The sequence below is a fragment of the Daldinia caldariorum genome (assembly GCF_022478825.1).
Source record: "Daldinia caldariorum strain CBS 122874 unplaced genomic scaffold F4812scaffold_4, whole genome shotgun sequence".
Classification (NCBI taxonomy): Eukaryota; Fungi; Ascomycota; class Sordariomycetes; order Xylariales; family Hypoxylaceae; genus Daldinia; species Daldinia caldariorum.
Window position 1 is genome coordinate 325839 of NW_025953040.1, and position 22146 is coordinate 347984.

Consider the following 22146-nt stretch of genomic DNA (forward strand, 5'->3'; position numbering starts at 1 on the left):
GGCTTTAGGCCGATGTCCTGACATCTTTTTCTGGCATCACCAGAGAGATATCGCTAATGACCTTTGAACCGAGGGATTGTCTGGTCCACCTCGAGTAACGTCAGATGAGAAACAGGAACCGTCACGTCATCATCAATTCGCCCCGTTTCTTCGTCTACTATTTCTCCTCCTTCCGGCACAGCTACACTTATAATACCATTGAAGACACCGTTGGAGCCCACTCGCTTTTTCTTCTGGCCAGTCATAGAGTTCGTAGGTTCTTCCGAGGGCTGAGGCTCGACGATAGAGCCGAATACATCTGAATTAATGATTTGAACGTGAAGAATCTTGGAGCTGGCGATATCCCAAAGCCGCGGATCCGAATTGTCAGGGTGGATCTCTTGGATGATGCTGCCCCCCGCTCCGATGCCAAGAGTAGGTTGTGGGTGTGGGCGCACAACAAGTTCGATGACTAGTTCACTTCCATAGAAAAAGGGTAGATCCATATCAACTACAAACGTGAGATATCTTAGCTTTTCGTATCAGGAGAGCGGTCACAATAGTAGAGGAATGGAAAACTGCCTTCGAAAGAAGAAAGTGGTGATTTTGGAAGAACGTACCGCTTGAGAACTCCAACCCATTGGCTTTGTAAGCTTGAAGATGAGGTAAAATTCCTGTTCTCCGGTATAATATCGCTTTTACCTTTTCATCATCCCAATCATACCCATTGAAAACCTCCACTCCACTAAACATTACCCTGATACACTGTTGGCAACTGGAACCTTTTGTAAAGCCTGCTAATACACACTCTCTGAATCTGTAGATTCCATCGATTTCTAGATCTATATCGTACGGGTATTCTGGTGGTTTTGGTGCCTCTGCTATAAGATCCCGTATAACCTTGGGTCGCTTGGGGCTTGCGGGGGACTTTTGGAGAACCTTAACATGAATGGTATCACTAGGATGCAATCCAAGTTGCATAGGTGTATTCAAAATGTCGTACTCCATTAAGTCGGGCGGCACTGGGCAGTAGGACTCTAGGGGGCCCCCGATATATGTAGGGCACACGTCCTTCAAATTACCTGCAAAGATTCGTTTAGTTTCAAACTCAGGGATAATCTGTAACTGGATCCCCCCTATCTCATCCTTTCCAGTCATTTGCCATTCAATCGTTCGGCCCTCGCTGGTTGCTGGACTGGAATTGGATATTCCAGGTTCTCGATTTTGTTCCGCTGCAGATAATCTTGTAGCGACAAATTGCTTGACTACTCCAGGTCCACTACAGATGCCGTCTAAACGAGTTTGCGTAGGTACTACGATATAATCTTGAGCTGTGTTAATAGAACTGTCAGATTTAGAGCCGTAGGAAAGGATGTTGTCCCCGGTAATCCCATTAATGCCTCCAACAAACGGGCGGACGGCAAATTTGGAGGATTCTTTACAGTCAAAACTCATCCACATCGCTTCTCTCTCTTGACTCTATATTAGCCTTTGCTTAGAAACCGTATTTTTTCTTGAGAGTTGGATATTTTAATAATAGGTAGCTAGGTATAAACGTACCGTGCATAGGAAAGAATAAGCCGCCTTTCGCTGCTACACTGGCAGGGAGCTTGTTCTTGTATGAGGAAGTGTCAAACAGAGGGAAACTGCCTAATCCCGCTGGTGGTGTGTACTGATTCTCGTCTCCCTTTACGCGAATTGTCCTCATAAATGAGATATGAAGTCCTGGGCAGTCTTCGTTTCCGACTATGACAAATTGAGCCATACCAATGTTAGAGTGCATCTGTTGAGGATATTCACGGAGTTTGGCTGAAACTGGATTTGGGAATGCCCTGCTACAGAAAGCTGCAATGGATTGGTCAACATTGATTCTATACCCTGCTGATTTTTTGTAGGAAGGACGACCGCTGGTGACTTGAACCGGAACTGTGAAGACGTCTTTCCAGCGGCTTGATACAAGCGACGACCGACCGGGGAACTTAAAATCCCAAAATGGGAATCCTACTGTATAACGAATCAGAATAGTTCTCAAAGCGTAAACACTTACTTACATCGTCTTCCTTTTAACAAGTCATGGCACATATCCCTAAAGTTGTCTAGATCCGTGTCGCCGCTGACGTCTAGAGTTATAAACTCCTCTTCCTGTTTCTCCTGCGAGTTTAACTCATACTTCTGTAGACCGAAAACTCGAACCTTGAATGTCTTCTGTCCCCATGTAGCATCCGCTAGTGCAATAGGTACATCTTTCGCAGGGTGCTCATCGTGATAGTGTTTTCTAAGGTTGTTGAATGCGCCCGAGACTTGGTTCTTAGCCAAACCATCTACTAAGCTTGGATAATGCTTATTCTGAATCAGGGGTCTTAGCGTAAGCATGAAAAAGAGATCTAAATTCGTACTTACTCGTTCTTGGGCGTTTTCCGCCGCAGAAAGCGTTGTCTGGGTATGTTGTCGGTTCTCAATTATATAATGCTTATTGAATATAGCTTGTGATAGTGAATCAGACTAGTCGAACAGTAATCGAATTTTATTAGACAAGAGAGCCATGACTTACTAGGAGCAGAAGAATCAGTTCCAGTGTGTACAATGTTCTTGAGGGAGCCTTCCACGAGGGCATACGTCTGATCAGTCTTTGAAGAATAGCGGCAAATGTTACGGTGGTGGGTATTAACTGGGAAGACCATCTCGTTAGGAAGATTGAGTCGCGCAGACTCTTCGGGCACAACCTAGAGTCGTGTCGTATTAGCAGGCACCTCACTCTAACGATAAATGGGAAGCTAATGAGGAATTCGTATTACCAGAGTGGTTAGAGGACGTTCAATTTGCAATTCGATAAACGACATGATATTCAACCCAATTGAGCGGGGCAAGAAAGATTTCGAAATTTCACGCAGAGTTATAGAGTGGGTGCGAAGTTCTTGGATGAGATCGGCCCTTATGATTTGTGTTCCTGATGTGATGTGGATGAGGCTTCGAAGAAAGAATGTCCAGTCTGCGATTTTAGACCCTCGATGTGGTGTTCCCATGAACATGATTCCTATCGTGGAGGAGAGGATATCGCCCAAGTGATGATCGTTCTCATGAGCTAGGATAAGTGCCTGGAATTGTCAACATCTCACGATATTCACATGGATTGGGCTGATGGGGAGGGTAAGGTAGGTACCTTTTTGACGACTATTCCCCCAAGGCTATGAGCTATAAACACAATCGGTCTCTTCAAAGCCTTAGTTTAGCGTGTTAGTATGTCATAGGCAATGGCTATTCATTGATTCCAAGATTGCCATACCTCCTGTCCTTGTCTTGTTACCCATAATCTGTTTAGTAAATCTCTAGCGAAGTCTTCGATTTTGCCTTTTGAGTTACTAAACAGTAAACTCGAATCGTATCCGAACGTCATAATCCGAGCATTTGGTATTGCATCTGGAAGAAAGTCTCCCAACCAGAGTGCGTCAGTCTTCTCATCCTTCCAGGTTTCACGCGCCCTGCCATTCAACCCATGGACTGCAACGATGCTAGCATGGTATTAAAATACGCTCAAACTCGTTAAAAAATGCAAAGTATACTTACTCTACCGAAAAGTGTTCCTGGTCGGCCGGTGGCTCGGGAGGAGGATATAAGACGAACAGCCCGTGAGCGTAAGGCTCGGGCGCGGGCGCGGGTATATGATGTCGATGACGACCTCGTTTCCTCCTGACAGCCTTACCCGCCCCTGTAAAGATCTTCCAAAACCAATCCATTTCTAGGAACTTCAATAGCAGATGAGTATGAGACTTCACGTCAATGTTGGGATAACTAGACCCGTGAGATGGTTAAGTTTAATCTGGTAAAGAGAGACGTGGCATTCTACGACGGCATAGGTGATTGGGTCCAAATGCGCCGATTCGTCCAATATTCGCGCGTCACCCTCGGGGCTGTGGCAAATGGACCTCACGTGCATTGTAACAGTCTTGATTGATTTGTCGCGTTGCTAGATGGGAATGCCTGGAATACCTCCGGTATGGCGACCAACCATCTCAATGAAGATGAGCCAAGCCAAAGTCCAGATGGGTTAATTAGGTATCGTCTTCCATCCATTCATAACACTACCTAGTCTCTGCGAAATATCTCGAAGTACGCCCTACATCACTGTATTAACGAGGTTGGAGGTGTGGATGGATGAGTAGAAATGATTTCGGTGTTGATAAGGATGGAAAGCTCGTGGGATTGTCGATACTGAGCAAATATTTGACTTGGTGATTGGTTTACCATTGCATTTACGTCTATTCGTTGTGGTAATTTGGGGTATTCGCTTGCCTGTTATTCTCCCCAACATTTTGGTTTGGGCCTTGAAACCCCTTTCTCAATTTTTGTCGCCAACGGAGAGATCAGGATGTCATTTGCTTCCAAGTAGACATTAAAAATGGGTTGACCGTCGTTGATCCATTGGTGCTCTAAATAGCCTTGAGAATGAGTATAGAGTTTCGATTAAGCGCGTGAAAGCAGTCATGAAGGTGGTATATTTTATGTGTGGCGAAAATATCATCTTGGCTCGGAAGAGTTTAGATTTTACAGAGTTATAGGTCGTCTCGACATTCAGAAACCGTCAATACCTAATAGAGTGAAAGAAGCACTCACTGGATTTTATTCGAAACTTGTTATTCTCAAACATATCGAAGAGATAGAGAATGAATGATTTTAGGGGTATCTATGTTACTATCGCCTGAAACAAGCTGAATTCTGATATTAAGCTGCGTGCAACGATGGCCGCTTCTCGCTCATCAATTTCCGATAGGAGGCGACAATATCGTCCCTTACAGTCTGGAGCTCCTCTCTTCGCCTTAAACTTCCCGCAGCCTTCGGAATACCGTCAATCGCGACCGCCGCGCCTCTAACGGTCATCTTCTTCTGAGGCTTGACAGTAAGCTCCGGCGGCGCCTGGACCACATCGTGCAAGCCGATTTTCGTCTCGCCGCGCTTCTTCTTCAAGACTTCCCACGGGTCCTCATCGTCATCAGCAGCCTCGCCCAAGTACTTCGCTCTCTTTCCCTTCTTTTTCTTCTTGCCGCCGCCGCCTAGCGTATCGAGCTTCCAAGTGACACCTAGTTCCTCCTCCTCCAGCTCTTTCTCTGCATGGAGTTCTAATTCCTCTTCTCTCTTCTCCTTTATTTTCCGGTCTTCTTCCCGCCACTCTTCGTATAACTTGTGCATCTTCTTTTCCTTTTTGGTCCGCCATGCTTTCAAGCCTAGAGGGTCTTTGCCATTCTTAACTGAATTGGTAATCAAACCGCTGACGGGAAGTGCCGCATCTACTCGAGCTGCAAAATCCGACATGCGCTCGCCGGGCCTGATCTTAGGAAGTTCTTTTTCCGCTTTGGTTTCAGCCTCGGTGTTCGTTACAGCATCGGCTTTTCCCTTCTTCCCTTTTCCGGGGGGTCGGTCACCGTTGTCTAATCCATACCGTGGTTTTTTGCCTTGGGCCAAAGCCATCAACCTCTTGAATGCCCGGGGCGCATCATCTTTCGTATTCGAATCTCGCTTGCGCTTCTGGCTTTTTACAGGCTGGACGGGACCCTTCTTCCCTGCATCACTCTTTTGCGCTTGCGACTTTACAGGTAAAGGCTTTGCGATCTGCGAAGGGGGTAGATCGTATCTGCATAGAGAGTTTAGCAAGTAGTTTAGCTAGTGTATTGGTATTTTACTCACGTAGAGAGGTCTTTTTCTTTGCGTGTGTGTTTGTGCGGCATCTTGAGTGATTGATGTTGTAAAACTGATAATGAATTTAGAACTTGAAGGCTCCCAAAAATTTTAGGTACAATACGTACTTCGTACTTGACCCCATATTTTAAGCTTGATTGGTTTGTTCTACACTAACTTTTAACTTCTTAGACCATATTGGCTCCACTTAGATTGGTTAAACAAAATTAGGAACCAACTCTAAATTGTCCCGTCAAGTCCGATTCAACCATCACTCTCAACTGTTTACATAGTACCTAACTTTAGCCCAGGAACAACTAAATGATAATATCGTCCTAAACCAATTCTACTAGACACTTAATTTTCTACATACTCCCTTGGTGTTCATACTCATATCTCTCTGTTTAAATAAAGTACCTAGGTACCTAAGTAAGCAGCATCTATCTTTTTCTTCATTCCTCTCTGACGTCAATATCGTACTACTCAGTACAAAGAGTAATCAACTTAATCAGAAAATTCAAGTGGTGTCAGACTCAAACAACTACGGGTATTCTCACCTTGAGTAGTATTAATGAGCCGCGTCTAGTCTCAAAAAATGGGCAGCACTACGCTTTCTCAAACCAAATTATCCTTAAGTAACATCTGGAACCGACGTCGCGCTCATGACTATATACCTGTCGGTGGATCTGAACAGAATGAGAATCCTCCTGCGGAAAGAATAGAATCGGCCGATAAAGTAGTACTACCAGTCCCAAAAAAGCAACGCTGGCAGGGTTATCTCACCTCCGGTAGTATCTGGGGTTTGACAATACTGTAGGCGTCGTTACCGAAACGTAGACTGTTTTCATTCGTACAACTAATCTAATCTAAAAATCTAGAGCTTCTATCCTACTCATAAGCTTGCTCCTCTCCATCGCCAGGAGTTTATGGGGTTTGGAAGATGACCCCGATAAAGTCTTTGGAAACTGGGGGAAGCCAGGTACAGGAACGGAAGACTTGGCCTGGTACCCTACGGACTTCCTCCGTGACGTCGTTCCAATTCGGTGCCATTCGCATAACGACTACTGGCGTAAAGTGCCTCTCTTCTCGGCTTTACACGCTGGCTGTATCGGGGTGGAAGCGGACGTCTGGCTATTCGATGATGACCCGGAACTTTACGTCGGACATGACGAGGCTGCCTTAACCCCAAATCGTACTTTTACTTCCCTCTACGTAAATCCTCTGGTGGAACTACTCAATCGCACAAACCCGCAAACAAAATTCTATAACGACACACGCCGAGGCGTTTTCGATTATGACCCAGAACAGACGGTAATCCTCCTTGTGGACCTTAAGACTGACGGGACTAAAACTTGGCCATATGTCCTAGCACAACTCGAACCACTGAGGTCAAGAGGTTGGTTAAGTTCCTTCAAAAACGGGGTTGTCCATCAGCGCCAAGTAACCGTCGTTGGAACGGGGAATACACCCTTCGACTTACTTACTAAGAACGCGACATATAGAGACGCCTTCTTCGACGCGCCTCTAAAGGATATGTGGGAGGATCCAGATGCGTCGAGCCCGGTGTCTACCGAAGCAGCTCCGCTCTACAATGATACCAATTCATTCTATGCCAGCACGAGCTTCGCAGATGCTATAGGCATCGTGCTAGGCGGTTTTAGTGAAAAACAACTTCGCACGATTCGCGGGCAGATTAAAGGTGCTCATCGCAGAGGCCTCAAAGTTCGATACTGGGATACTCCTAGTTGGCCAGTTGGGACAAGAAACAAAGTCTGGCACACGTTAATGGAAGAGGGTTCTGACATCTTGAACGTGGACGATTTGAGAGGAGCTTCGAAACTAGAGTGGTAGTAAGTAATACTCACTAAGTATCTTTGATATAGAAAAGGATGAGACAATTTTATCTTGCCCTTGTATCTAAGCTGGCTTATGTAGGTACCTAGGCTGGATAATTGGAGCAGAGGAGCAGCAAAGCTATAGGAGCCCTGGAGCCCCACCGTATAGAGCTATTGATAGCCCCGCCCCCGCTATGACATAGACATCATTATGTACCTCAAACCAAAGCTGTATGCTAGAAAAATCCAAGCATCTTGGAACTTAGAGCTGTATTTTATTCCCCTAACTACTAACCACACTATTTATCAAACATGTCCGACAAAACTGCGTTGGTTACCGGAGCCACTGGTCTACTTGGTAGACAGGTTGTGAGGGCCTTTGAAAGAGAAAAGTGGAATGTTAAAGGGACGGGCTACTCTCGCGCTGATGGATCATCGATCCTCAAGGTCGATCTAGTAAACGCAGACCAAGTTGAGGCCACCCTCGACAACGTCAAGTATGTTATTATGTTAAAGCCACTCTCTACTTAGGTACCTACCTACCTAGGTAGGTAGGTAGGTAGGTAATATACAAAACAATGTCATTACTAACAGCTTCTTCTCTCTTGAAGGCCTCAAGTTGTAGTACACTGTTCGTCGTTATAACCCTACTTGGACTCACCTATAGATCCGGGTAAGAAACTAACAGCAGTAAGGTGCCGCAAACCGATTCCCCGACAAGTGCGACAAAGACCCTGAAGGAACCCGCGCCTTGAACGTCGAAGCTACCAGGCGACTAGCTTCCTCATGTGCCTCACGCGGTATCTTGCTGATCTACATATCTACCGACTACGTCTTCCCGGGCAGGCCCGGCGAGGCGCCGTACGAGGCGGATGCGAAACCGGAACCTACCAACTTGTACGGGCAGACGAAGCTAGATGGGGAACGAGTTGTGCAAGAGGAGTACCTAGGCGCTGGGAAAGCAGGACTCGGTATCGTCCTTCGTGTTCCCGTGTTATATGGTGACGCCGAGGTGCCGTCCGAGAGCGCTGTGAATGTGCTTATGGATACTGTCTGGAAAGCGCAAGAACCAGGTGTTAAGATCAAGATGGACCATTGGGCGCTTCGTTACCCTACCAATGGTAAGTTCGAAATGTTATGCTTTAAAAGATATTATCACGCAACTACCTATGCTTTCCTCTCATTGGATGCTGACATGTTTATAGTATGTCGCAACGTCTTTTATTGCTGCTTCAGCCCTTCATGAAACCAAATGATCGCATACGATACTGACACATAGCAGACCGAAGACGTAGGACGGGTTTGTCACGGTACGTTTCACTCAACTAGTATCAACTACTGGATACGTTCATATGCTACTAACACCTGAAAACAGACATTGCCGTTAAATACCTGGGCTCAGATAATCCATCTAAGCTACCTTCCATCTTACAATTCTCATCGGAGAGCAAGTATACCAAGTATGAGATCTGCCAGTTCTTTGGCGATATCATGGGTCTGTCAATTGCGGCCATTGAGCCTAATACCGAAGGGAACGACCCGAACGCCTCGGTCCAGAGGCCGTACGACTGCCACCTCAGCACGAAGGCGCTTCAAGACATCGGCATTGACGTGGCCGCTCAGGATTTTACCGGATGGTGGAGGTGGAATCTCAGAGCATTCAGAAAATAAGGGGCTTAAGACATTCCACCTGTAAGGGGGTTCAAGCTTTTACTTGCTGAAGTTTTTGGCGAGAGCTACGTATAATTTCTTGATTTGAGAATGGCGAAAGCGCCAACTTCTACATAATGAGACGAGTTGATTCCATTTGGCAACTTGAAAGTGACGAAAATCGATACGATATTCCTGACATGCCCCCCCACGCCAATAATAGACATGATAGACATATTTTGAGATATTCCATTCCGACACGAAATGTTCGAAATGTCCGAAATGCTACCTGGTATATTCGTCTAGAAAACCCAACATACCGGAACCTCGTATTATTCCAACCATCATCCCTGCCTGTCTTGTGGTATGTATCTACATACTATGTAGTAAGTTCATACCTAAATTGACTCTACGGTCTTCCGTCTTGGATGTAGAGTTAATCGGCGAACGGTCTTTTTTTTCAGCTGGGATAGCGATGGTACTGCACCTATTTCATGGCGTGGTTATAGCAAGTTTCATTTCGTTAGGTACTCCTTTTTGTACCTGCATGCATCTTGCATAGAAAAATTAGCCCCTCTTTAGGATCTAATCCTAATATTTTCTATAAAGCCACGCGGACAAAAATGAAGCAAGTCGCGATGTTACCTTAGGTGGTCAACGTACAGTACCTAGTAGATAGGTAGAATTCCAGAATATTTACATATAATTCCTAGCTATGTACCTACATACCTAAGGTAGTGCTTACCATGAATACCCTTTTGTCTTACCTGACTCTCGTGTCTTAAGTGCTTGAGACAAAAACAAGCGCATGAAGAAGAACAAGTTAGGTTAGGTAGAACTTAGAAGTGGCAGGGTGGGACCAATTAAGATTTCAATTGCGATTTTTGGCTTTTTCTGTGCCTGGCGAGCACAGGCCCCTCGATGGTCCCTGATTGTCCGGATTGTCCACTGTACTATGTAGTAGTTTCAGCGGAGATCGTTGACGCGATGCGGGATTTCCCTGCATTTTAATGACCTGAAATGGCCCTTGCATAAGAAAGCTGGAAAAGCTACCGCAGCCAAGATTACCTAACCTTACTTAACGTGGATTAGTGCTGGTAGTACGTGGGAAATTTCCCCTTTAGCTTCTTTTTTTTTTTTTTTTTTTTTTTTTCTGCTGCGTGTCATGCAGGTAGTAGTACCTTGCTCTAGCCACGCTGTCTGGCCGCCTTTAACAATCATAGGCTGCTAAGTTCATCTATTAGCCACCCACAATCATCTACCAGCCCAATTAACCAGCCGGATATTATTCGCGATAATTAAGATGTAAAACCTACCTAACTCCACATAACTCAGACCTAGTCCAGCCAGTCAGGCCCGACATGGACATCTCCCGGTAGATAATCCCTTGCAACATCTTTTCTCTACCAATAACATGGAGAGTTGACCTTCTCGGCAATCTACCCAATTTGATCAGTTGCTTTTAATTGAAAATCCTTTCCTGGAGTCAAGGATCCATCCTCGTACATCAGATGATGGTGACGGACATGAATTAGAGAAGATTACAGCGCTACTATCTCTACCTAGGTAGTTATCTTCAGTTAAACCCTACGCTTCACTACAAGTCTACGCTATTACAATCGCCATGGGCCATGGGATTAGGTAGGGTGGTTAGGAGGAAGTACTGAGAGAGGAGACAAAAAAAGGAAAAAAAGACAAGCACAAGCGAACCTTTGGCCTTCACTTATACACTTATACACTTATACACTAGTGCTAAGTGGTGCTGTTGTACTGTTGTGCTGTTGTGCTGTTGTGCCGTTCTGCCGTCTTGTCGTGTAGAAGACGTCTGGATTCATATCTTATACCGGATTCGTACTTGAGCATTACTCTTTTTGAAGTTTGCTTTAGGTACGATCTGCTTCGGTGCACTCTGCGCTCCCTGCACACGTCGTCGGACATCGTCATTTTCCTGTTCTGTGGGTCAGGTAGCGGCACAGATTCATTTCCCCCTTGTCGCGTGTGTCTGTCTACAACCCCCCTGGCATGATGTCGACAGGGTCCGAGACGGTTACCTTACCAGCTAGCTCGTCACCGCCCAACTTCTCCCATCTTGATTTCACTCTCGAAAATAAATTCAATTTGCGAGCCCGAAGCCTGAGGGAAAGAAGCCTTCCATCAACCGAAACCAAGATAGAAAAAATGGCGGCTCAAAGCGGTCGCAGCCAAAGTAGCGAGCAGAATTCCAGTACACCATCTGGGAGTACTACTTCTGGGAGCAGTACTATTGCTCGATCCATGTCTCGCTACCGTAGGAAGGCAGGTAGCGCCGCTGTCAACGTCGATGCAACCCAAAAAATTAATTCCGATCCACCACCCCCATGGGAACCTCCTATAGCCCCCCCTGTGCCTGTACCTACTATACCACGTCGGTTAACAACCGCCAGCATCAGACAAAAGGAGACTGATGCCCCAGCTACCGCGCTCGATTCTCCCCCGCGACATCACCTGCGCCATACGGAAAGCACGCGGAAGTATCCGCCGCGTCGAAGTACGATGGATCAATATCAGAACCGTCCTAGTACAGCGAAGAGCGCGATGAGCGAAGAGAGCGGGTGGCGAAGGCTTGTTAGTCGAGATGGGCGGCGCAACAGGGTAAACAGCGAGGAGGAAGACGAGGCGTTGAAGAGGGAAGTTGCGCGCTTAGAGGCCGAAAACCGCCGACTCATAGCCGAGCAGAAGAGAAAAGATCTTCAGAGGCTGGAAATAGAGTTGGCAAATAGCCCGAGACCGTCGTTCCAAGCGCAGTCCCCTAAGCCGAGAAGTCCTGTACTTGAGAAGCTTGCCCTCTTAACCAAGGGGCGGAAAAGCCGAGATCGAGATGGGTTATCTCCTGTGGTCTCTCCGACGTCATCAAATGCCAGCGTCGAGCCTATAAAATCTCAAATAACCGGGATAGAGGTTGGAGGGAGGGGAATTGTACCTCAGACGGATGCCCCTCATTCTGCGATCAATGCAGGAGAACGAGTAAGTGTAAATTGTGAACTGGCGCATTCTGAAATGCATATTAATATGATCATAGAATGTTGCGGTCCGCTGCAAACATCATACCTTCAGCGTGGAAGTTACCCCCGAGACGACTGCGGACGATATAATAGCCCATGCTTCTAAGATGACAGGCTCCCGAGATATAAGCCGATCGAATTGCGTCGTCAAGGAAACTTATGGTGCGCTGGGTTTGGAGCGTTGTTTGCGTCGTTATGAGCATATTCGAGATGTTATGAATTCTTGGGATCGGGATACTCAAAACCAATTGACAGTCGCAATGTCCGAATCCCAAGATCAAGATTGGGAGCTGGACATCGACTCGGTTCCAAACCTCGACGAACCCCCGCAAGGTTTTCAACTATACATGTACCACTCAAATCGCCTCGGCAAGTGGAACAAGAGGTGGATAACGCTTCTTGAAAATGGCCAGATAATATCCGCGAAGAAGCCGGACGCTAAATCAACAGATAAAGATGCTGCGAGCTTGTGTCGATTATCCGATTACGATATCTATACACCCACAGAGTCGCAGATGCGGAGGCATCTTAAACCACCCAAGCGATATTGCTTCGCAGTGAAGAGTCAACAGAAGACAACCGTCTTTATAAACACAGAGAACTACGTCCAGTATTTCTGCACAGAAGATCCTAAAATTGCAGCCCAATTTAGGGAAAAGGTACAGGGTTGGCGGAGCTGGTACCTTGTGGATCGTAGACCTGCAGCTCCGAAGCCGTCGAGGAAAATCTCGATCAGGAAGACGGATGATAAGCCCCCTCAAATCACGTCACCTAACGTTGCTCAAGCCCCAAAGAAGTCAGCCAATGTTGCTTCGATAAACGGTCACCGTCTCCAGGTGTCAGTTGACGAAACGCCGTATGCAATTGGCCAATTCGAGCCGCTTATCGACATGAAGCGGTTTGATAAACGGCTATCTCAGTTTGGCCAGGATTTCTTACCGCCTGTACCGGACGTATCAACTATGCCAAAGGATATCACCTCCCGCCATACCAATTCCGATGTGGTGGCCGAGAAGGTGGAGAAGAACAACAAACCCGAACGAAAATTAATAGACAGAATCAATACAACAAATGACGATGGATTCACCGGTAATGGTCTACTTGGCGAAGGTTATGAAGAGCGGAGACAGGCCCATGTGGAGACGGATCAACCGGAGCGAGGGCGGCAAAGACATAGAAACGATGCATTTACGGAGGGGCCCTCACTGCTAAATCGGAAGACCGAGCCAGAGACGCCGGCTGATAAAACCAAGTCCTCTTCCTGGTTCCCATCAGCTCTTGAACATTCTGCAAGACAGCGTAGTGTCGGCTCCTCCTCCTCTTCGACACGCCCGAGCACTTCTGCAGGTATCGTGCGCACGCCCTCACATGCCCATGCTCATGCCCATGCACGAAGACCCTCTCTTTCATCATCACGACCTCCGCCTCTCCCTTCAAGCAATAAATTCTCAGCACACGAACACCCCAACCCCCTTTCCTCGCAGCCAACCGGGCTTTCTCACCCACCCCGTCATAGCCAGCCAAAACCGCTAGTTGATTTAGAAGAGAACAGATTTCAGGAAGCACCGCAATGGGCGAGGAAACATACGGGTCACGGCGTTAAGGCCCCTGCTGGTACAGCACATCTGGTCGACCTTATATCTGACAAAAACGGTGATGCCGATATTCCGCCGCGAAGCGCCTTACGGCGGCCTTCTCAAACGGCACCCGTCCCAAGCCTTTCCCGAACTAGAAGCAAAACCCAAGGTGCCCCTCCTCGGAAGATCTCCGTAGGAGGACATGTCCCACCTGTCCCAACTCTTCCCGAGCGTAGTGGGGATCGGGAGCAATTACGGTCGAACCCACCGCCTCGAAACAGAGATCTCGAACGCGAAAGAGAAAAGGCAAGGGAGAAAGAGCGTGAATATAACGCCTATAATTCGGTGCCTGGAAGGACAGGCACTTTGAAAGTGGTATAATGGCATATCTGTCTACTTACTTCCCCCTATATTACGCCATTTAATCCTTAATATTGCGAGACGTCTCCTATTTATTAATTCGACTAACGGCTGGATGGTATCTGGTTACCTATCTAACATTTCCTTATATACCTACGTCAAGATTATCTCTTATAAAAAGCGGCGGAGTTCCGGGGACATTCGATTGCGGAAAGCGAGCGAACAAGCGAGCAATCATGAAAGATAAAATCATGGGAAGCGAAGCGAAGAGAAGAAATGCATTTTTAGGGAATTTCAACGGATTAACTTATTACGGTCCGCTTACGACGGGATATGGATACTACTGATTATACCATCTGCACCTGCGTCCTTTCGTACGGTTAATACTATTTCGGGAGGAGTAAAGACAGGTAACAACCGATGTCTTGGTTATCAACCTTCTTCCTATACTTTACCTACCTCCTATTTAACTGGCTAAGCGCCTAGATACTTCTTTTTGTAATACTCTGCATTAGACAGCTGATGCTTTCGATTAGATAAATTAAAATAAAGATTCCCCCTTTTGAAAGTTTCACCTGTTCACAAGTTGGTTCTAATGAGATATTGATAAGTGACTACTTGATTGGGACATATTAAACAGTTTACTTTCTCGGCAGCTACTACTGTAGGGAATAATCTTATTCGAAGCTGTTACAAAGTCAAATGTGACGAGGAACTCACCATGCTTATCACTGCCGAGGACGGGTTATATAAATGTACGGTTCTGGCCCAAAGCCTACCTACCTAGGTACCTAGACGCATACCTAATGTTTCGACAAGACGATTTGAGCACAATCTAGTACCACTATTTATTACATCATAGTTTACCTACCTTTACTATCAAACCCGTGTCCTAGCGGGCATATGGTAAATGTCCTTGGTAAAGCCGACGAAAGCTGTTTTCCATTATCGACTCTGCGCAAGGGGGGACCTCGCGTAATGGTTCTAATCCGCAAACTCTACGATCGATATGCAACCACCAGGCGAAGTCTACGATGTACGATGTCGTGATACCACCTACCGCCCCCCTCCCCAAATAAACCTGGCTCGGATCTGGTGGTCATACCCTACCTAGGTAGGTACCTAGATGCCTTAGGTTACCTAGGTTAGGTACCTGCCTCTGAACACATCTGATCGAGACCGCGTGCGTCTCGCCCATCGGAACACGTTTCGGAACGGATACGTACTTATCTCTTACCAGGTAGATAGCTAGGTAGGTACTTGGCTAGATCTTAGATATATCAGCGAAGGGAATACTTAAAAAGTTCGCAGGGGTAACCTTAGGTACCTAGGGAGTCTGCGTATCCCCAAGATGAGGTGCTTTAGGTACACTTTAGGCCGATCGAGACCGTCGTGCGACATCCGTGCTGTAAATGTAAAGCTTTCTTGAATTCCGGTATACATTAGGTGCATTATGTAGGTAGGTACGTAGGTGGCGAACTTGGAACAGAGGCTAGGTATATGAATGCATATGCTACCTCACAAGAAAACCCTCGGAGTATCAAGCAGGTTAGGTTAGGTACTCACTTCAATTGAGTTAAGTAATACCTAAGCCTGTAGTACCGTAAGGTCCGGAGATGATACTTCCTTGGTAAAGCATCCGAGCTAGATGTGGAAAAAAAGGCTTTATGGGGGGGTGCAAAGTGCTCTTATTATCGAACTGTAAATTTCAAGGGTATTATTCATGTCGGCGCTGTCTAGTTAGAAGAAACCTAAAGCCATTTATCGAGAATTCCTCCTCCTGTGCCCGTTCTAGTAGACATCCCCCCAATTATTTTACCAGTTTGATTCCATATCAGGAATTGATAAACTTCCGTAAATTTCGTTTGTCTCCTCTAATTTCTGATCCGCTTTTTTCTTTCTTCTTCTTCTTTTTTCTTTTTTTCTTTTACTTGCTTCGCTTGTAGATCTTGTTCAAGAACTCCTCGAAGACGCCCTTCTTCAGACCCTCGGTCTCGTCTAGGTGGCCGATCAGTCCCTTGAGCTCGCCGACGCGCTTCTCCTCGTAGTCCTGGTACAGCTTCTCGAGCCCCATCTCGTTGTAGAGCTTCTTGACCTCGGCCTCGTGGGCCTGATCCTTGCGGCCGTAGTGCTCCTCGAGCGTCTTGCGCTGCTCGGGGGTCGCCAGCTTCAGGGCCTGGTTGACGAGCCAGGAGCACTTGTTGTCTTGGATATCGGTGCCGATCTTGCCGATGTGCTCCGGCAGGCCGAAGTTGTCCAGGTAGTCGTCCTGGATCTGGAAGTATTCGCCCATGGGGATGAGGATGTCGTGGGCTTGCTTTAGGTTCTTGGGGGTGGCGATGTTGAGCATGTGCAGCGCCAGAGCAACGGGGAGGTAGAAGCTATAGTAGGCGGTCTTATAGATGACGATGAAGGTGTACTTCTCTAAGCTGAAGTTGTCGAGATTTACATTGTCCTCCGGGGCGGTGAGAAGATCGCACAGCTGACCGAGTTCGGTCTGCAGCGTTACCTCGTGGAAGAGCTCTAACATGTCAACGTAGGCGGGGTGAGTCTTGAAGTGCTTCTTGAGCAGAGTGTAGATGGCAGATTCAAGAAGGAAAGCATCGTTAATAGCAACCATACCAACACCCTCCTGGCGGTACCAACAAGGCTTGCCACGCCGGGTGATGCTACTGTCCATGATATCGTCAGAGACGAGGAACATGGCTTGAAGAAGCTCAATCAGCCAGCCTAGCGTGGCGGCTTGGAAATACTGCTCCTCGGATAGTTCCTTGCCGAGAAGGATAGACACCGAGTCAGGAACTGACATTCCACGGTTGCATTTTCCGCCAACAACATTTTCTCGGAGCATCTACATGAAGAGTTAGTAAAAGTACATGAAAGTAGTACATGACACCCGCGTATGAGATTTAAACCAGATTCTTAGGGACGTAAACGAAGTTGAGTGATAAAAGTGATGAGAAAAGAGGGGTCAGAGTCAAATCTCACCTTCTTGTACCAATCCTGCTGCTCCTGAGGGAGGTTATATTGCCTCGCCCAAGCTAGGAGGTCTTCCTCGAGCTGAGGAAAAACAGACTCAAATTCTTTGCGGGTGGTTTTCTTTGCCATCTTTGCCGACGTAGCGTTTGAATTAGAATTATAGGTTAGGTAGTTAATAAGCTTTTAAGTGCTAGATGTTTGTTAGACTGATTGATTATTATGACTCGGGGACTTGAACTAGAGTTTACGACGGAAGAAATAAGGGAGGTTAGGAGGTACAACCAACCTATGGATGAATAATATAAGGAGTTGAAGTCTCCTCTTATAACGGGCCCGGGAAAGAAGTTGTCTGGTTGTTTTATAAGGAGGTGCCCCACACTAACTCGACTTTTCCGTTGCGTCTAATTTCTAATTTCCACCTAGCCTGCTGCACAATGTAACTAATCGTAACCTTACTTTATATAGGTGGTACAATACAGTGGTTATCTCTCGCCTGGGAGTCACGACTCACTACTACCTAGTGCTGTCTACGCGTTTAAAGTATTTTCCAGCATTCATAAAGTTTCATAAAGTTTCACTATTTCAACTTTCCAATAGGTACCTAAGGTACCTAACCTAGATCAGGGACCACGCGCTATGTACGTACCTATGTCGATCTCCAGTAGAATTGGTCAATATCTTATCGTTATCATATATCCCTAGACCCTAGCTCCAATATTGATTTTCGAGGGGCAGAGCTAAGATGTGTGACATAGCTCCTGTTCATCTTCATTCATGTGAGAGCTGTATGAAGCCTCGCTGTTACAAAAATAAATGGCGGGTTGAAAATATGACGTGTTTAAGTCATACTATCATACAAGATTGTCCCTGCACATTTATAAATGTATAAAACCCACGACTCGGAGCACAATTGAGCTGCGACGTGGTTTCATCACTACCGCGTCGAACTGCCCCAAAGCGCAACAATTCCATGAAACGATGTCTCTCAATAATAAAGAAAAATCACAGCTCCGAAGCGCTCTTCAGGAAGCAGTTATAAAGTGCTCTGAGCGATGTCTTTACCAGTCTTCCAAATGGTAATTGTTAACCTTCGTCGTTAACAGTATAGCAAGCTATAGATTCTGATCTAGGATATACTCTAGGGCAGCCGAACTCCTGAACGCCATTCCCGAACCTGAAGCATCGCCAGACGATTCGCAATTGTCAGATATATCTAACGGATACGCATCGACAGCATTCGCCCAGAATGTCGACCCTAACGAAGCATTACTCGAGGCTAAAGAAATCAACAAGTATCTTCTAGCTAAATCCTTTTTCGATTGCCGCGAATATGACCGATGCGCTGCAGTTTTCCTCCCCGACGCTTTGTTCACGGGTATAGCAACCTCGAAAGAACCAAATAACACAACACCCAAAGGCAAGGGGAAGGGCAAAGCCACGGCACCTAGCACCAGAACAAGTAGCGCCGACATATTACCACGGCTGAGCCAGAAAAGCTTGTTTCTTGCCTTATATGCCAAATTCCTCTCGGGGGAGAAGCGTAAAGATGAGGATGCTGAGATAGTAATGGGGCCTCAGGACATTGGCACATGCATCAACAAACAACTATTAACAATCAGTCGCATTTTAGAAGCGTGGTTCGAGCAAAGGAAATCAGACGACGGCGAAGAGATAGAAGGTAGCCAAGGATGGCTTGAATATCTATATGGGATGGTTCTTGCTAAAGAAAAGAACGAAGAACTGGCTTTATATTGGCTGGTCCGCAGCGTACATTTATTCCCTATGAATTGGGGTTGTTGGCTGGAGATGACTGCACTCATCTCACGGGTCGAAGATGTATGTTACCTACCTCCCTAACCTAGGGTATACCAGAAAGTTACTTGGAGTCATGATCGCTAATTCACCGCAGCTCAATCGCATAATGCCTCGCTTACCGCAGAACATCGTCTCTTTTATGTTTCATCTACACACCTCCCTCGAGCTCTACCAGCACGATCCTAATCTCGCAAATTCCCTCGAACAGCTACTCCATATCTTCCCAACCTCATCTTTCCTACTCACCTGCGATGCCTTGCTGTCATACCACGCAAAAGACCTCATTACAGCAGAACAACATTTCAGCAACATTCTATCGTTACACCCTCACCGACTTGATTCCCTCGATCATTACTCGAACATACTCTACGTCATGAACGCACGACCCAAGCTTGCATTCCTAGCGCATTTATGCAGTAGTGTTGATAAATTCCGACCAGAATCATGCGTGGTTATCGGCAATTATTATTCATTATTGTCCTTGCACGAGAAAGCTGTACAATATTTCCGACGGGCATTAATGCTGGATCGCTCATGTCTGTCCGCCTGGACTCTCATGGGACATGAATATGTCGAGCTTAAAAATACGCACGCGGCCATTGAATCATATCGTCGGGCTGTGGATGTAAATCGAAGAGACTACCGGGCGTGGTACGGGTTAGGACAGACGTATGAGATCTTAGAGATGCATGCATATGCATTATGGTATTACAAGAAGGCTGCCGGTCTCAGACCGTGGGACGGAAAAATGTGGATGGCCGTTGGCTCGTGCTTACAACGCATGAACCGAAACCAAGACGGAATCAAAGCTCTAAAACGGGCGTTGCTTGCCGAGAGTTATTACGACACAAGTAGTAGTAGCGGAAGCGGGGGAAGAGCGGGTAGTCTCCGAGGTGCGCATATGGACCCGGAGATCTTGTTACAGATCGCGAACATGTACGACAGTATGGGCGAGGAAGAAGACGCCAAAGCCTACATGGAAATGTGTGTAGCACAGGAAGATGGCGGAGTAGGCGATAGCCAGGGCGAAAGTATCGCGATACACAACGATTCGCCAGGAGAGGGTTCAGATGATGACGGTGATCGCGCCGGACGTGGAGAGGGGGGTACAGGAGTAACAGCTGCAACTAGCAAAGCCCGGATGTGGCTCGCGCGCCACGCGATGAGGACGGAGGACTACGTTACGGCGAACCGCTTAGCTAACGAGCTATGTCAAGACGGTGTCGAGGTTGAGGAAGCGAAGGCACTCATAAGAGAGGTTAGATCAAGGATGGAGGCTAGCGGGATGGAATTACCTTCATCATCAGGATGAGCCTATCTATAGCAACACTGCGACACTTAACGAGTTACGACAGTCTAATGCTACATGGTGGTTTGGGAAGCCCGTAGCTTACGCGTCGATCGTGGTTAATGATTTATGATATTAGGTATCTATCCATGAAACTTTGGTGAAGGCGTGGAGTTTTGTGAGGATGCGATATAGACGTGTTCCGCCATGCTGAGCGTATCCGATGTATTCTGTTGCAGATAGGTTACCTTAGGTAGGTATGTGATGGTGGCGTCCGGCGGGTAGCCGATCGTAAGTGGTATCGAGAGCAAGAATGTTCTCCGCACAATGCTCGGGCGGTTGCTTGACTCTGAAACCAAATCTCGGCATGAACCAACCTCTCAGCAACGTAACCTATGGCTGTCGAAAGAAGACACTAACCTACCAAAATTTATTCGGCACCAGCAGACTCCCACCCAAGATTATCTACCTAGTAGTAGCTAGCCACCTCCAAGATCTAGATACCGTGGGTGAGTGCAGAGGTTGGTTGTATGGGCCCTTGCATCCGGCACGCTTCTCTACCTCTTATTCAGGTACTCAATTATTAAGAACATTCGATGACGGGCAGGTAAAAAGGTACCCAATACAGAGATACGACAGGGAGGAAATCTAGATACATAATATCTCAGCGACTAATCATAATGCGCCAACGCATGAGACATGGCCTTTTTTTTTTAGCTAAATTGTTACTCGCTCTCGCGTATAGCCAAGGTAGTAGTAGAATACGGATGGAGTGTGAGATGGGATGGGATATAGATCCGGAGTTGAAGATATTCCACATATCGCACAATGCTATGTAAATTAGGTACCTACCCCAAAGCACCGTAGTATACCTAGACGACGACGATCGCTTACCTTAGGTAGGTAGGTAGGTTACATCGAACTTTCAACTCCCGCCCCTCGGCCCTAGCTAATAAGTCTTCCCTTGCGCCGCGATTTCTGCCTTAACCTTAGGTACCTGTCTTAGACCCGGTTACCGAAGCCAGAGATATGGTACTGGCTGTAGTCGTGTTGTGTCTTGGATGAGGACTATAAAAAGATACGGATTCTCACGTGTGAGGGGTGGGCTGGGATAGCGTTGTGTGTGTGTGTGTGTGTGTGTGTGTGTGTGTGTGCCTGGTTTTCGTAACAAAAAACGCGTTACCAGCTGTTACGAGAAAACTCCGTTCTTTGCTTGGCGGGCGACTCATACAGTAATACGTATGAGTACCGTAGGTAGTATATATCACATACGTAGAAGATGAGCATTCAAGCGCCGCAAAGCCTTAGTTAGCGAGGCAGAGAGGCGTTCCGTCTACAGCAAAGACATGTTTCTCTTTCTCTTAAGCCCATAAAAGATACCCAATAGAATTCCCATTCCCATATTATATCCAAACAGACAAATACACCACTATATATGCATCTACCTGTCTACATTCTATCTCCAACGAAAAGTCCTGTCAATCACGTCATCTCATCGCACAAACCAGCAAGCCCGACAACTCGTTTGCCCCGCGAGAGAAGAAACGTAGAGAGCTACAGGTCGCTTTGCATGGGCGGCAGAGGCAAATACGAGCTCCACGGCATCTTGGCGGCTAAGCAGAAAAACCGTACCACCTGTGCGGAGCGCAATCACATGCAGCACATCGTTACATTTCTTCCCTTCTTCGATAGTGTGTAGTCAGTCACTCGCTTGCTCACTCGTTTACCTACTCTACCTCTAATGTACATACAATAAGGAGGGGCGGGAGATAAGTTGAGTGGCGGCACATCCCCAAATAAGCGAAAGTCCGACCTTGGAACGACGACGAAAGAAGAAGAATCCTCGAATGATGATGTTGGTTATTAGTCCCAGTTAAGCTACCTATCTATCTATCTGATGGATCAAGCATCACGCATTACGCTATAAAGATGTTGGCCCGAATAAGCTGTCA

General features: G+C 46.7%; 6 protein-coding genes across 6 annotated transcripts; 4 read left to right on the forward strand and 2 right to left on the reverse strand.

Annotated features, from left to right (window-relative positions):
• Positions 1–53: 53 nt before the first annotated feature.
• Positions 54–5699, reverse strand: F4812DRAFT_457092 (uncharacterized protein; the record flags this gene model as incomplete). The annotated part of the gene is made up of 13 exons (XM_047937106.1): positions 54–490; positions 600–736; positions 788–1451; positions 1540–1983; positions 2031–2325; positions 2380–2462; positions 2531–2702; positions 2775–3074; positions 3140–3199; positions 3263–3488; positions 3544–3722; positions 4771–5605; positions 5659–5699. The coding sequence occupies 13 exons, from the start codon at positions 5697–5699 to the stop codon at positions 54–56; spliced, it is 3873 nt and encodes a 1290-aa protein (XP_047792007.1).
• A 201-nt stretch (positions 5700–5900) lies between these two features.
• Positions 5901–7737, forward strand: F4812DRAFT_419973 (PLC-like phosphodiesterase). The gene is made up of 2 exons (XM_047933401.1): positions 5901–6462; positions 6528–7737. The coding sequence occupies exons 1-2, from the start codon at positions 6245–6247 to the stop codon at positions 7498–7500; spliced, it is 1191 nt and encodes a 396-aa protein (XP_047792008.1). The 5' UTR covers positions 5901–6244; the 3' UTR covers positions 7501–7737.
• On the forward strand, positions 7738–9294 carry F4812DRAFT_419981 (NAD(P)-binding protein). Its single transcript, XM_047933402.1, has 5 exons — positions 7738–7981; positions 8096–8115; positions 8180–8604; positions 8767–8794; positions 8860–9294. The coding sequence occupies exons 1-5, from the start codon at positions 7797–7799 to the stop codon at positions 9153–9155; spliced, it is 954 nt and encodes a 317-aa protein (XP_047792009.1). The 5' UTR covers positions 7738–7796; the 3' UTR covers positions 9156–9294.
• A 2018-nt stretch (positions 9295–11312) lies between these two features.
• Positions 11313–14133, forward strand: F4812DRAFT_457095 (uncharacterized protein; the record flags this gene model as incomplete). Its single annotated transcript, XM_047937107.1, has 2 exons — positions 11313–12137; positions 12193–14133. The coding sequence occupies 2 exons, from the start codon at positions 11313–11315 to the stop codon at positions 14131–14133; spliced, it is 2766 nt and encodes a 921-aa protein (XP_047792010.1).
• A 1906-nt stretch (positions 14134–16039) lies between these two features.
• F4812DRAFT_450191 (terpenoid synthase) lies at positions 16040–17220 on the reverse strand (the record flags this gene model as incomplete). Its single annotated transcript, XM_047936066.1, has 2 exons — positions 16040–16963; positions 17101–17220. 2 exons carry the CDS (start codon positions 17218–17220, stop codon positions 16040–16042), a joined length of 1044 nt encoding a protein of 347 aa, XP_047792011.1.
• Positions 17221–18069: 849 nt separating this feature from the next.
• Positions 18070–20218, forward strand: F4812DRAFT_457097 (anaphase-promoting complex subunit CDC23; the record flags this gene model as incomplete). The annotated part of the gene is made up of 3 exons (XM_047937108.1): positions 18070–18167; positions 18234–18927; positions 19001–20218. 3 exons carry the CDS (start codon positions 18070–18072, stop codon positions 20216–20218), a joined length of 2010 nt encoding a protein of 669 aa, XP_047792012.1.
• Between the last annotated feature and the right edge of the window lie 1928 nt (positions 20219–22146).

What these genes read in the sequence shown, in the direction of transcription:
- F4812DRAFT_419973 (XM_047933401.1), top strand. Translation starts at nt 6,245, where the DNA reads ATGGGCAGCACTACGCTTTCTCAAACCAAATTATCCTTAAGTAACATC. An exon ending in ATCTGGGGTTTGACAATACT is followed by an intron (nt 6,463 to 6,527) that starts GTAGGCGTCGTT and finishes CTAAAAATCTAG; the next exon opens with AGCTTCTATCCTACTCATAA.
- F4812DRAFT_419981 (XM_047933402.1), top strand. Translation starts at nt 7,797, where the DNA reads ATGTCCGACAAAACTGCGTTGGTTACCGGAGCCACTGGTCTACTTGGT. An exon ending in GCCTCAAGTTGTAGTACACT is followed by an intron (nt 8,116 to 8,179) that starts GTTCGTCGTTAT and finishes AACAGCAGTAAG; the next exon opens with GTGCCGCAAACCGATTCCCC. An exon ending in CGCTTCGTTACCCTACCAAT is followed by an intron (nt 8,605 to 8,766) that starts GGTAAGTTCGAA and finishes GACACATAGCAG; the next exon opens with ACCGAAGACGTAGGACGGGT.